The 15,142-nt window shown below is 39.1% G+C and overlaps 1 protein-coding gene across 3 annotated transcripts in view; it reads left to right on the top strand.

Annotated features, from left to right (window-relative positions):
- Positions 1-10,180: 10,180 nt before the first annotated feature.
- NME5 (NME/NM23 family member 5) overlaps positions 10,181-15,142 on the top strand; it is a 36,814-nt gene continuing 31,852 nt past the window's right edge. Inside the window, exons 1-2 of one of the 3 annotated variants that reach the window (XM_060091971.1) lie at positions 10,181-10,221; positions 10,612-10,786. In XM_060091971.1, the coding sequence (XP_059947954.1) occupies positions 10,658-10,786 (129 nt within the window). In that variant the 5' untranslated portion in view covers positions 10,181-10,221; positions 10,612-10,657. Of the gene's footprint in view, positions 10,222-10,438; positions 10,508-10,611; positions 10,787-15,142 lie in introns of those variants that run through there. The other 2 variants (XM_060091973.1, XM_060091972.1) reach the window with 2 other exon arrangements.

Raw genomic sequence — 15,142 nt, 5'->3', positions numbered from 1 at the left:
CTCTAGCCTTTGGTGTGTTCTTTGAGTGTGTGAATGTGTGTGTGAAACTTGTGATTTCTTCTATGTAGAAACTTTCGTCATTTGTGGGAATGAGATTGTTGGGGGAAAGTGGTCTTATAATATGAACTGTTCTACAGGTCAGAGAAGGTAAGTAACCAAGATTGAGTTTATAATGTTTAAAAGTACTGCATTGTGCCGTAAGTACTGCCATATTCAGCCTTTCTTCAATGTTTGGTAAAACTTAAGGTTTTCAGAGTTTTCTGTTCATGTCATTGCTTAAAGAAGATTAAAGCATGGATATAGCTAGCATCTTTATCCTTGGCATTTGTTTTACTTATACTGTCTTTGCACATGGTATTTCTTGAATAGTATATTATTATTCCTTTCTATTTCTATGTGTAGGGTTCTTGTGTATTTTAGAGTTCATAACATTACTGTTTGAAGGCTAGACTCAATTATCAAGTTTATCACCTGAGTTTATCCCAACTTCTGTTACTAAATAACTAAGTCAGTGAAGTGAACTAGTGAGCTTTTTATTAAAAAGAGATGGAGATTAATAGGGTATTGTCTAATATTTTGAGCCTTCTTGAGAAAGATATAGAACTTTATGATTGCAAGTCACAGATCTTTTTGGCTTAAGTAAAACTATAAAGCTTGCTAGGATCCTAAGGAAGTAGAAGATACCGTGTTTGTGAGTGATAGTTCAATCAATCCAGGAGTTAGAAAATTAAATGCAATTACAGTATATTCCCAAAGCAGTCTGCAAACATGCATGTGATATAAGCAACAGAGCCCTAAAAGTTGGAGAAGTTTGTGGAGGAAGAGGTCCATTAAAGGACATAGAGTTTGGGTTGGTAGAGAATGTGATTTATAAGCTTAGCAAGCTAAATTAAGGTATAGGCATCTGAGGTGGGGGAAATGAGACTAATGTAATTAGGAATCATATTAAAGAATAGTGAATTACAGGTACCAGGATAAGGGGACAAAATAGAGCCTGATTTATGGAGGGCTTTGAGTGACAGATTGAGAAATTTGAGGTGATAGCTATTGTAAAGCATTGAATAGGGAGACTATTCAGAGCAGGTTGGATTAAGAATAGAGAAACTGACCAGGAGGCTATCACATTTATTCAGATATAAAGGATGGGCATTGAGAAAAATTATTGTGGAAGAAAATTGGGAAGTGGACTTGTTTACTGAATATAAGAGAAGAAAGAGTCAAAACAGGACTAAGAAAATAGTGATGATAGGCGTAAGGAATTTCGGGAGAGCAAATTATTGGGAGATGTTCAGAAAGAAAAGTGATTTTAGTTTTATAAGTGTTGAGTTGAAGGAGGTGGTAGGGCACCTAAAGGGAGTTGACCTTTGGGTGCATGGAGAAATGAGACCAGAATGCATATAAAAAGTAAAGGTGGAGAGATTTGGAAGCCACCTTAATAAAAATCAAAGTTGAAACCTCAAAGTAGCTGCATTTTTTTAAGGACGTATTAAGGAAGCAGAGGCCCAAACAAGAACATAGAAGATGGATGTATTAAAATTGTAAAAGGGAGAGGACAAAGGACTAAGAAAACCAGGAGTGCGGTGTCCTGAAAGCAAGGAAAGATATTTTTAAAACTTGATTTGCAGTTCTGTTTCTGAGAAGTGAGAGCTGGATATGACCAGAAGGATGCCACAGGTATCTTAGTATGCATTGAGGATTTAATGGTTGATAGGTTAAAAATGTCTATATGCTGAGGAAAAGATCCCTTGTCCATCATAATTGTTGCCTTGCAGTTGAGTTAAGGGTGGTTTGGGATAGAGGAATTCATTTCAGCTAGCAATGCTCCAGTTATTTCTCTAAATTAGAGTATGAGGAAATCTAACATCAAATAATTATTGGGTGATAATTCTATTATACTGTTTGACATAGGGCTTTTTCTTTATTCCCAATGACGGATCACTTTATTCCTAATGACGGATCCTGATGTCTCCCTTCAGCTAGTTTTTACTCTTCCTGATGTTGAGTCGAAAAAAATTTCTGACCCCTTTCTACCAAAATTGGGAGATGGAAATGCCTTAGGGATATTGATTTGAGTGAATTTAATGCATTTTTTTTCTGTGTATTTACAGATGGGGCATGAATGGGTTTGGTTGGATTCTGAACAAGATTATCCCAATGACTCTGAGTTGAGCAACGATTGCAGGTCACTCTTCAGCTCATGGGACTCCAGTTTGGATCTTGATATGGGCAGCTGGAGGGAAACTGAGGAGCCAGGGGCTGAGGAACTAGAGGAAAGCAGCCCAGGGAGAGAACCTCATGAGCTGCTTGTGGGGGACGGAGGTAGTGAGGAATCTCAGGAAGAGGCGGAGCAAGTCAGCCGCCAGAACCTCCTCCACTTTCTCTCTGAGGTAATGGGGAGCCATTATTTCCAAAGGTGGGAAGAATCTCAACTTCCTAAGAGAATGTTTACCCATACATACTTCTACCACTCTCATTATTGTTTACTAAAATATAAGGTCCACGTAGGCAGGAACTGAGTTCATTTCTGTGTCTCCAGCACTTGGTGCTGATACAAAACGTGCCAAATATGTACTTTTTGACTGAATGTTCTAAGATCCCAGTCATTAGGAGCCTGATCAGAGGAAGTGGGATTTCTGTATATAGGCCTATCTTTAGGAGTATCCTTGTAATTCATTCTTTCAGAGTCATGGGAGGTGACACTTGCCCAAACTCCCCTTGAAGCTTATAATGTTAAGACTTCCAGGCAATATTTTGCAGTGTTCGTATTTCCCTAGTGAAGGGCTGAGGACCAGAAATAAAGAGAATTGGACAGAGAGTTTATGTGGCAACTCTACATACTCAGTAGAACCTAGGTCAAGACCAGCAAGAATCTGGTCTTGCCAATTGTTCACATATTGCCAATTCTATCTGCATTGTTTGTGGCAGGCAAAGTTTTCAGCAGTTTTTTTTTTTTTTTTTTTTTTTTTTTTTTTTGCTGTACGCGGGCCTCTCACTGCTGTGGCCTCTCCCGTTGCGGAGCACAGGCTCCGGACACACAGGCCCCGCGGCCATGGCTCGCGGGCCCAGCCGCTCCGCGGCATGTGGGATCCTCCGGGATCGGGGCACGAACCCGCGTCCCCTGCATCGGCAGGCGGACTCTCAACCACTGCGCCACCAGGGAGGCCCTCAGCAGTTTTTTAGACAGTCGTTACCAGTTGATTCGAGTTGACACTTGAGATGAAAAATTAGAACATAAGCTCCTTGAGGCAAGAATCATGTCTATCTTGTTTACTGTTAGGTCCCTACCAATTAGCCCAGTACCTGTGTATATAAGATATTTGATAAATTTAAAATGACTGAATGAATCAATTAACCCTTACCATCTCAAACTTAGTCACACTGGTAGTGTAATGATGTGGCATTATTGATATGTAGATGATGATTTCCACTGGTGTTCTTATACATCTAACAGTAAACTATGATTGCAGGTAGCTTATTTAATGGAGCCATTGTGCATTAGCAGCAAAGAATCAGGTGAAGGCTGCTGCCCTTCATCTGGCACCAGACAACAAGAGGCGAGGGGAGTTGAAGCTACTGAAGGAGAGGGGGAGCCCTGCAAAGAGCCTGAAGAGCTTTCAGCCAAGGTAGACCCCTTGGTAGCTGAGAAGTCATTACTGGGAGAAAATGGAAGGCCAGAGGTGGCTCCACCTCCCTCAGATATTTGGGCACTTCAGGAACAACCCACAGAGAGTGAAGAGGTAAGTGAATAACTTAAACCAGCTGTCTGATCAGTCCTCTGCACAAAGAGGCAGGCAGAATGGTTAGAGCACATAGGCTAACTCCAGAGAGTTCAGTTACCGGGGTCTAAATCCTGGTTTTAGCATCAGTTAGCTGTGTAGGCTTAGGCAGGTTAGTGAACATTTTTTTTTTTTTTTTTTTTTTTTTTTTTTTTTGCGGTACGCTGGCCTCTCACTGTTGTGGCCTCTCCCGTTGTGGAGCACAGGCTCCGGACGTGCAGGCCCAGCGGCCATGGCTCGGGCCCAGCCGTTCCGCGGCATGTGGGATCCTCCCAGACCAGGGCGCGAACCCATGTCCCCTGCATCGGCAGGTGGACTCTCAACCACTGCGCCACCAGGGAAGCCCTAGTGAACATTTTAGAACCTCAGTTTTCTCTTCTGAAATGGAATAATAGTGCTCTACCTTATAGGTGTACTGTGAATTTTAAATGAGATAATTCACGTGCAGCACTTAGCATAGTCCCTGGCTCATAGTAAGCAATCAGTAAAATTTAGAATACCATTATCATTAATATTATCTGGCCAGCTAGACTAGTTAGCTCCAGGGCCACAAGTAATAATGACAGTTTTAAAAGAAAACAACATCTATCTAGAATAGAGTATATTGCTTTTTCATTTTTTCTTGGGATACAGAGTCAGAGTTCTCTAAGAATTCTTTGTCTTAGGTCTAGTTAAGTCACCTTTCTCCAACTTATTCTGTAACTTTATATAACTGGCCTATTCTTACCTTAAGGTCAGCCTTCAGTTACCCCATGCAAGAAAAATTACCTTGAAGATAGTAAATCTCTTTCTAAACTTTCCTTTGTTTCCTGGCATTCCCAGGGGGAGGTTCAGCAAGAATCCAAAGAGGAGGACCAGAGTGAAGGGTATGTGTCAGAGATGGAAGACCAGCGTTCTTCAGGTGAGTGTGATGATAGCTTCAGCATCCAGGAGACTCCTCTGGTGGATATCATTTTCAGCCATGCTACCTCCTCAAAGCTGTAAGTATAGACTTTTATCCCATGTTGTTAGGATTAATACTTTTACTTCTGTTTACGCCTATTTGAATTTGTTGCCACGGACATTGATTACTTTTGTAAATTGAAAAGTAGAGAATTAGAGCTCGAAAACACTAGAACTAGAATTAAATATAATTCTACTGTATAAATAGAGTCTGTATGCTTTCATCTTATAAAACAAGACTGTTTTACCAACATTAAGAATCTCTTTCATAAGTAATCCTTCTCTCTATTTATTCAGGAAATGTTGCTGAGTCAGATTATCACTCAAGTCCAATATTACACAAACTATACTTTTAAAAATACTAAAGCATCTCCTATTAACTTGAAATTAAAAATTATTTTTAAGTTATTATCGCCCTTGTTCCTTTTTCACACATCTTGGGAAATTGTTTATATAATTGTCTGTTTTTAACATAAATAACTATGGGGCCAGAGGGCACATTTTAGAATCTTAATTTTTTTCAGTAAAGTGAATTTCTTTTTAAATCAGGAAAACAAAGTTATTTTTGTTATGTAACAAATAGTTCATCTTCTGGACCTAGTCTTGTGTCTAAGTATTGAGAGAAGATAGTATGAACTGTTTTTTTTTCTTTCTTCTATCCCAGATCCACCTACATTATCTGTGGGAAGGCAAACCAGTAATTATTTTAGCCTTCTTTTGTTTAAGGTATACAACTGAACCATGCATATATATTTTTGTAAATAGCAGATTACAAATTTTTGTTACACAAATAGAATGCAGCTAAAAACCTAGCTTGTTGAAGAATTGTTTCCTTTGCTTTTCTATAACTCCAATTGTGAGTATGAGCAGATGGCATATGATGACTATCCCCAAAACGGGAAATCTCTAATAATCTGGGATGTTTTATCTCATGACATTTCAGCATCTTGTAACGCAAACACCACACTCTTATCTTAGAATGTAGGTTAAACATGAAATCTTTATTAGAAAGCAGTAGATATTAGTAATTGAGTCTGCTTGGCTAGATAGCTTAAGGGGAGATAGGCATTTGAGTTCTTGTGCTATCATTAGGGAACCTTAAAACTACTTCGAAAGATAGACATTCCCTAGGCCCCTCTTTTCTGGCTTCTTCCTTAGTCTGTACTGACTCTCAGGAGTAAAGTAGAACCTTTGGAGTACCAGTCTAAGTCTGCATATCCTTTCCACTCCCACACTTTTACTTGTAGTTGCTTGGCATGCATTTCCAAATAGATGGAAATAAAGGTAAGCAAGGGATTGTTTCTTAAAATATTGCAAAGGTGATTATGAAGTTACAAAACCTATTGTAGTACCTTTCATGTAATGGAAACAATAAATACCTGTTTTGTGGCTATATGAACAAAATTGCATCAGTACCAAGGACCTATTGTTTATTCTGATTGACTGATGAGAGACAAAGGAAGAGGTTTGCTTTGGGCTTTAAGTCCCTTGTTCTTGTAGGGTTCTGGGCTTAAGGAAAAATTGATTTTTGTGGTATGTAATTTAGATACAGGTGAGATAGTGCATCATGAAAATGAATAGTTATGTGGAGCTATTCAAATTGGAGAATGATAAAGTATGAGTTGTGCTCAAATGGATGCACACAATGTGGTACACAAAGCAAAATGAGGGTGTGAAACCTTAGGTGTGAAGAGAGCCTATTTAGAGAGAATAATGCAGCGTATAAAGTGTGAGGTGTAAAATGATGTTTAACTTTGAGGTAAATAGAAAACTTGCCAACTGGGAAAATTATAAAATGAAATAAAACATTGAGCAGTTGCACTTCTAAAGAAAAACTAAATAAATTAGGCAGTTTAGCCCAGAGAAGGAAGGACCATGAGGAGAAATGGATTTTTCTTGGTATTTTAAAGATTACTGTACAGAGGAGAGTGAAAAGGAAAAATATTTAAATTGTATAGCATTCAGATGAAGTGTAAGAGAATTCCGTGGGATATGAAACCAAGTATTTTTTCCCCTGGAAGTATGGGAGAGATACTTCTTAATGTGGCATATTTCTGCATAAAAAACAGGACCAGATTCATTTATCAAATACTTATTTGTGCACCTAGTATGTACTGGGAACTTGGGAGACATCAGTGAACAAAGACTACTTTTATAGACCAGTTCTTTAGAGTCACAGGTGCTAATGGGCAAATCAGCAAGATTCCAAAAGGCAAAGGCAGTTGCCTATTTTTAGTACACTTTACAAGAATCTAACCACTTCATTTGATAATACTGATCAGTAAGAGAATATTTATAGAGTCTGGGGTCCTTTATGAAAGCATGTTTCATTCCTGTGGTGTTATTTCCTTCAGATGTTAACTAGGAGCACTATGTGTTGAGGAAACCTTATCAAGCATCTAGGGGGAACAGAATACCATCTGTGAAGTTACTGTTTCTTTTCTGCTCTGCTTTATCCTATAGGTCTGATGTAGGCCATAGTGACCCTGTTCAGGATCACTTGCTATTTAAGAAGACTCTCCTGCCAGTCTGGAAGATGATAGCCAGTCACAGGTAGGACTCCAAGCCACTCTTGGTATTCACAGCCACTCTTCTCATTTAGGGTGACTTTCCAGGGTTTCTTCATCCTCTCTGGGTTTGTCCCTTAACAGGTTCAGCAGTCCGTTTCTGAAGCCTGTGTCAGAAAGGCAGGCCCCAGGATACAAGGATGTGGTGAAAAGGTCAGTGGAAAAGGGGTCAAGAAAGGTTGGTTGCTTTTATATCTGTCTTTTCATACTTTATTTCACATCTGTTATATTATTTCTTTATTTCATTTACATTACTTAAGCTCAAGATATACTTTACAGCTGAACAAGTTTATAAAGTTATGGTAAGGTAAGCTCAGTCCTCATTTGAGAATATAGGGAACAGAAGGCTAAAGAGGCTTTTATCAGTATTGACTTTTAAGTAATATGATCCATTTATTATAATCTTACATTAGCCTTTGGTAGTTTTTGTCACTGTTATTTCAGAGCAAAACTTTAAAAGGAACACTATTCATTCAGGCAGTTATAGGTATGCTAAGGCAAAGATGGTAATCCAAATGGATGTTATAAACACCGGTTGATTGCAGTATTTTGGATTTTTATAGCATAGTTCATCTAAAATGCTGTCATAAACCAGTGTATATTAGTAGTGTATAAAAGATCAGAAAAGAACCTTTGGAGACAGACTCCTTAATTCTGTAGATGAGGAAACTAAGACTCAGAGGTGGTCATGACTTGTCTGTGATCAACAGTGATTAGCAGAGCTAGAACTAAACCCCAGTCTTACCTCCCAGTTCAGTCCTCTTTCTACGCTGCTGTGCCTGCTCTTATATACCCACTCTCTGTATCACATTATATAATATTTACCTTAATATTCACTTGATTCTCTTTTCATCTCCATGAAGGAAGAAAAAAAAACTCTGAGCTTTTGATTATACAGTAAAAACAGTTGATTAAATACCTAGTATATGACTACACATTGTAAACAATCGGTCAGTAACCACCCTGTGACAAACTGATCATTGGAGCTCTTTATAACTTTGATACCTCCAATTGTAAAGTGAAATGGCTGGGCCTGTGGGCTCTGGAGTCAGGCTGTTTCTGAATTGGAAACTAAGCTGTGTGACTTTGGGCAAGTACCTAACTTCTTTGATTTCAGTTTCCTCATTGCCAATTGTGATAATGGTACCTACCATATAGGTTTATTGAGAGGATCAAGTGAGTTCATATAGAAAGTACCTAGCATAGCACTTGGCTTATTGTAAGCAGTCATATATTAGCTGCTGTTGCTATTTTATTATCTGATGGGGATTGTTATCTTTACTACTGTTTTCATTAAGAGCTGGTTAGTCCTTCAGGAGAGCATGTGAGGTCACCACATGTTCCACATGAAGGTTTGATTTCCTCTGGTTTCTCTTGGCCACCTGTAGACCCATGGACTTAACTAGCCTGAAAAGGAATCTGTCTAAGGGACGTATTCGCACCATGACTCAGTTCCAGAGGGACCTGATGCTGATGTTCCAGAATGCTGTGATGTACAATGACTCTGATCATCAGGTGTACCATATGGCTGTGGAGATGCAGCGAGAAGTCTTGGAACAGATTCAGGTACTGTAGGTAGAGAGCTGCAAGAAAAAGGAATGTAGTTTCCGGAATCTGATTTTAGAAAGTCTGTGAGAATAAGGGTGATGTTGAAGTGACCTTGTGTTCCCAGAGTTTATGTTCAGAGGTGATTCAAGGACCTGAAGGACTGACATTGTACTTGCTGGTTTGGAAAACTGAGCCTCTGTGGGACCAGCTTTAATAGATAGTGAAGTAAGATAGTCTAGGAAGGCAGGCAGCAGTGAAGAGCTCTTAAGAGACCTGGGGATAGATAAATAATGGGCGCATCTGCTTCCAGAGCCTCAAGTCAGAGGGCTGAACATGCAGACCAGAGGCTGGAGTCACTGTCCATTTTTTGGTTGCTGTACCTGTTGGTATTAATATATGTTCACATTTTCCCATCTATAGGAGATAAGATATGGTAGCCAGAAGAAGACATTTCAGGGTTTCTTTTCTGGGCAGCTTCTTACTTTAAAGAAGAAAAGTGTAGTCGAATCTCTGCAGAGAAAGAAATAAAACTGCTTTCAAACCTCCATAAAGTTTCATAGCTTGCTGTCTTCCTTGACCCTGTAGGTGCTGAGTATTTGGTTAGACGAAAGAAGAGACTTAAATAGTCTGGAATGAGAACTAACCAACCCCATGGATGATGGAAAACCTGTTTTGCTAACTTGGAGCTGCTACCCTGAACTTTTCTGGAATTTGGATCTTTCATTGAGACCTAGAGAAGATCCCAGTACTTGTTTACCACTTCTCTGTTTTCTTTTCCAATAAGAATAATGCCTTAACTTACAACCAAAGAATTAAAGGTGCCCGTGGACATAATATAAAGAAAACACAGAAAACTGAGATTTGGGGTTATGCCATATATGTTGCCCATGTCTTTGTTCCATAGGCTTAATTTAGAGGTAAATAGATGAAACCTCTTTTACTGCTCTTTAAATAAATGTTATTTCACAAGTCGAAGATTGCCTTTTCATGTTTACAGAAGCTGGGAATAGAGGGGATAGCATTATCTGGTGAAATAGGGAAGGTATTTAACATGGGTTTTCTTACATACACTGTCTGGAAGGGGCTGGGGTAGGACGAGGGAAAGTGTGTATGATTTGTCTCATTTATAAAGTGGAGATAATTGAAGTGTCCTTCGAATGGCTAGGAGGATGAAGTAAGATAAATTATGAGGAAAATGTTAGAAAACGTCTATTGCTTTTAAAATGTGCAAGGGAAATAAAAATGCCTGTGGCTGGTTCCCTTTCTTGAGCTAGCCAAGGGCTGTGAAGCGCTCTGCTGGAATTGGGCCTCTGCAGCCACCGTCTCTAAGCTGAGTTTCCGGTCTCCTAGCAACAACATGTGGTGACTCTCGAGGAGCCCGGGCTGAGGTGAGTGCCCAGATGAGGGTCGGATTCAGAAGGAATCTGGGGGTGCAGCCTACAGAGGGTCAGGGATTCTGCTTTCCAACCGGGCTTGACGCTAAGCTTCCCGGGGGGCGGGACGCTGAGCAGCGCGGAGGGTTGCAGACCTAGTCTCCTCCTGGGCCCCCAGGGTCCTAGGCTTTCGCCTTGCTCCTTGGTCTCTCCACCTCCATGAAAGTGCTTAGGAAAACCCACGGCAGGACTTAGACGCAGAGTAGAAATCGTATTATTGAGACGCTGCTTGTTGAAAAAGGTATGACAGTTTCCAGCTTTATAAATTAATAAAATCAAGCACCTGATAATGCTGTTTAGTCACAATTACATTAAATTTGGGGTGGGGGGTGCCTGTCATTGCAGTTGATACCAATCAAGAATCTCTTAAATTGTACCCTGAAAAGCCAGAATGGAGCTATCAATGCCCCCACCTCAGATCTATGTAGAAAAGACTCTGGCCATTATCAAACCAGATATTGTTGACAAAGAGGAGGAGATACAAGATATTATTCTCAGATCTGGATTCACCATTGTTCAGGTAACTTCTGGGCAGGATCATCATGTTTTTTTTTCTCTCTAGTGAATTAGGATTTTCCTCCTTAGCTTTTAACTAAAATAGAATTTAAAATTCACTTATCTTAAGTAGAAGATATATTTGGAAACTCTTCTTAGGCATAGGGTTATGTCCCTAAACTTATATTAGATTACCTTATTTTTAAAAATTAATTACTATTATTTATTTTTATTTTTGGCTGCGTTGGGTCTTCTTTGCTGCACACGGGCTTTCTCTAGTTGCAGTGAGCAGGGGCTACTCTTCGTCACAGTGAGTGGGCTTCTCAGTGCAGTGGCTCCTCTTGTTGCGGAGCACGGGCTCTGGGCGCGCAGGCTTCAGTAGGTGGCTTGTGGGCTCTAGAGCACAGGCTCAGTAGTTGTGGTGCACGAGCCTAGTTGCTCCGCGGCATGTGGGATCTTCCCCGACCAGGGCTCGAACCCGTGACCCCTGCATTGGCAGGCGGATTCTTAACCACTACGCCACCAGGGAAGTCCAAGATTACCTTTGATTTTACCTTTTAAAAATGTTTATGTAACTGTGTTAGCCCATTTAGATCCTTAGTATTTAGCATGAAATTTAGGTTTATTCTTGTAAGTATAAAAGTTACATGTGATAATATTACAAAAGATTTTTTACATTTCAAAAGGATATAAAATGAGAAGTAAAATTTCTTTTTCTTCCATCTCTCCTCTCCCAGCTCAAGTCCTAAACTCCAGAGAGAGGCAACCACTTAACACTTTTCCTGTTCTTCTAGGATTTTTTAAATGCATTTACAAACATTTTCCCCCCATAAAGTAGGACAGTCCCCTTCCCTTGACCCCCTTTACAGAGTCCCTCAGATATTACTATTATCATAGTCCCTTAGATCATTACATCTGAATCTATCTCATTCTTCCTAACTTCTGTGTAATACTTTTCTGTACAGATGAGCCACAGTCTATTTACTTGGTATTCTCTTGACTGTTGAGTGTTTTTACACGCAGGCTCAGCGGCCATGGCTCACAGGCCCAGCCGCTCCGCGGCATGTGGGATCTTCCCGGACCGGGGCACGAACACGGGTTTGTGCATCGGCAGGCGGGCTCTCAACCACTGCGCCACCAGGGAAGCACCTGTTGGGTGTTTTTTTTGGTTGTTTTTTTTTTTTTCCAGTTATTTACAAACGTTTAATGTTTTAAGCCTTATACTTGTTCTGCAGTTGGTAGTTTTGAAAATGAATATAGAGTGTTGTTAAACATTATCAAATTAAAAAAATTAACAAATAGAATGGAATTTTTTAAAAACATCTTTATTAGAGTATAATTGCTTTACAATGGTGTGTTAGTTTCTGCTTTATAACAAAGTGAATCAGCTATACATATACATATAACCCCATATCTCCTCCCTCTTGCATCTTCCTCCCATCCTCCCTATCCCACCCCTCTAGGTGGTCACAAAGCACCGAGCTGATCTCCCTGTGCTATGCGGCTGCTTCCCACTAGCTATCTATTTTACATTTGGTAGTGTATATATGTCCATGCCACTCTCTCACTGTGACCCAACTTACCCTTTCCCCTCCCCATGTCCTCAAGTCCATTCTCTATGTCTGCGTCTTTAGAATGGAATATTTTTAATCTTTCTTTTTTCTCTACCATCCTTATTTGAAATTTCAGTTTTTTATTCTCTAATAAATATACAGTGTCATATTGCCTATTGAATCTTTTAAAAAATAAAAAAAGGAGAAAACTCAGGCTTCCCTGGTGGCACAGTGGTTAAGAATCCACCTGCCAATGCAGGGTACATGGGTTTGAGCCCTGGTCTGGGAAGATCCCACGTGCTGCAGAGCCATTAAACCCGCGTGACACAACTACTGAGCCTGTGCTCTAAAGCCCGCGAGCCCCAACTACTGAGCCCACGCGTCACAACTGCTGAAGCCCATATGCCTCAGCTACTGAAGTCCGTGTGCCTAGAGCCCGTGCTCTGCAACAAGAGAAGCCACCGCAATGAGAAGCCCATGTGCTGCAACGTAGCGTAGCCTCCGCTCGCCACAGCTAGAGAAAGCCCATGTGCAGCAATGAAGACCCAACACAGACAAAAATAAATAAATTTATTTAAAAAAAAAGTCTAGGTACCATAAAGGAAAAGATTGATAAAAGTATAAATATAAAAAACTTGCACATGGCCAAATAAACATAATAAACAAAGTCAAAACAAATGACAAACTTGGGAAGAAGATTTGTAATTCATATCACAAAGGCTAATCTCCCTAGTATATAAAAAGCTGCTAGAACAGGATAAAAATTCAGTTGAAAATGGGCAGTACATGTGGATGGTCACAGAAAAAGAAAAACAAATGCTTCTGAAACATAGGAAAAGATGCTCAATCTCTAAGCAGGAAAAAGGCAAATTAAAATGACACTGAGATACCATCTGGCAAGAATATAAAAGTAAATGACATAACCCCTATGGAAGGGGATCTGGAAATTATCTATCAGTATTACAGATGCATATACCCTTAAACCCAGCAGTACTCTTCTGGGAATCTCTCCTATAACCCATGTATTAATATGAAGTGACCTATATCTAGGTTATTTTTTGCAGCATTATTTATTTACAAGTAAAAGATTGAAAACAACCCAGCATTAGAAGATTGGTTAAATTGACCCTGGCGATCCACCAAATTGAATACCATGCAACTAATTATAAACCTCTCTGTGTCCTGTTCTGGAAAAAAGCAAGATGCAGAACAACGTGTAGCTACTTTCTGTGATAGAAAGAGAAAAAGGAATATATATTCATGTTTGCCGGTATTTGCAAAATGAAACTAGGAGATAACCATTAAAAAATGGTTGCATATTGAGGGCAAGGAAGAACAGGCTGGGTTAGGACAGATGGGAATGAGATTTTTCATATAAACCTTTTTATATTGCTTTGAGTTTTTTAGCCCTGTAAGTATATTACTCATTAATTTGAGAAAAAAACAAAGTATACAAATAATATAAAGTTTCCAATTTGTCTTTTAAGTCCATATTTTGAAAAAAATTAGTGAAAAAATAATTAAGGAGTTAATGATAACTATAAATTAAAACTGTTAAAAAAAACTTAGTATAAATGCTAATATTTAACACTTTCCCTAGTCAGCAAGAAATTTCAAACCAAAGAACACCTTGGTATATTGTATGCTTCTTTTTTGTTTTAATTGTGATAAAATATACACAACATAAAATTTACCTTTTTAACCATTTTTAAGTGTACATTTCAGGGGCATTAAGTACCTTCACACTGTTGTGCAGCCATCACCACTATCCATCTCTAGAACTTTTTCATCATCTCAAACTGAAACTGTACCCATTAAACACTAACTCCCTGTTTAGCCCTCTCCCTACCCCTGGTAACCACTATTCTACTTTCTGTCTCTATGACTTTGCTATTCCAGGTGTCTCATGTCAGTGGAATCATTTGTCCTTTGTATAGTATGCTTTAAAAATAGGCTCTATTATAGGTGGGAGTTCATTGAACTTGAGGCTTTCTTGTCCCATCTAGGAAAAACCTCCTAAAATATGATGTATTCTTTCAGTAGGTAGCAGTCTTTCCTGTGTTACAAACTAATGACTCCTCTTTGTGAAAATATTTTTTGTTGTTGTTGTTGTTGATTTCTATTTATTTATTTATTTTTTGGCCGCGGCTGCGGCATCTTAGTTCCCCTACCAGGGATTCAACCCATGCCGTTGGCAGTGAAAGCACAGACTCCTAACCACTGGACTGCCAGGAAATTCCCTCTTTGTGAAAATATTAATCTAAATTCCAAAAAAGTTTTTCTGATCTAATTTTAAAGCAACTGATGGAATCACTGATTCAGTATCAACTTTAGTTTAAGATGAGCCCTTAATTTTTAAAATTATGCTGCATTAGCTAGCATACCTGCAGAATATAGCTTCCCTTGCTTGTTAAGGGGTGTAATGGCAGATAAGGGCTTACAATGCAGCAAAAAAAGCACTCAAATCAATATGCATAAGAATCACAAATACTGGCATATCTTAATTTTAAATAATAAAATCAAGGATTATACTAAATCAGGCACTGTTATAACTTCTCAAATTTCTTCTATTTCTTGACTATATGAATTTTAATATGAGAATAGATGTCAGCACCTTTTTTTTTTTTTTACAGTACTGTAACTGATCCTTGACTAGTGAGAATATTATGTTTGTCCAGTAGAGCCTGTTCATAGCATTGCTGACCTACCTAGTAAGCATCTCTCCAAGATTCTTGCTCTGGGCAGTAGATCCCTCTCTACAAACCAAGCAATTTTATCAAGTTTCTGAAACTTGAAGACACATGATAGTTTTGGAAGGGACTTTAAGA

Source organism: Mesoplodon densirostris, chromosome 3 (assembly GCF_025265405.1).
Source record: "Mesoplodon densirostris isolate mMesDen1 chromosome 3, mMesDen1 primary haplotype, whole genome shotgun sequence".
NCBI lineage: Eukaryota > Metazoa > Chordata > Mammalia > Artiodactyla > Ziphiidae > Mesoplodon > Mesoplodon densirostris.
Note: the sequence above shows the minus strand (reverse complement) of the source record. Positions and strands in the feature narration are given on the sequence as shown.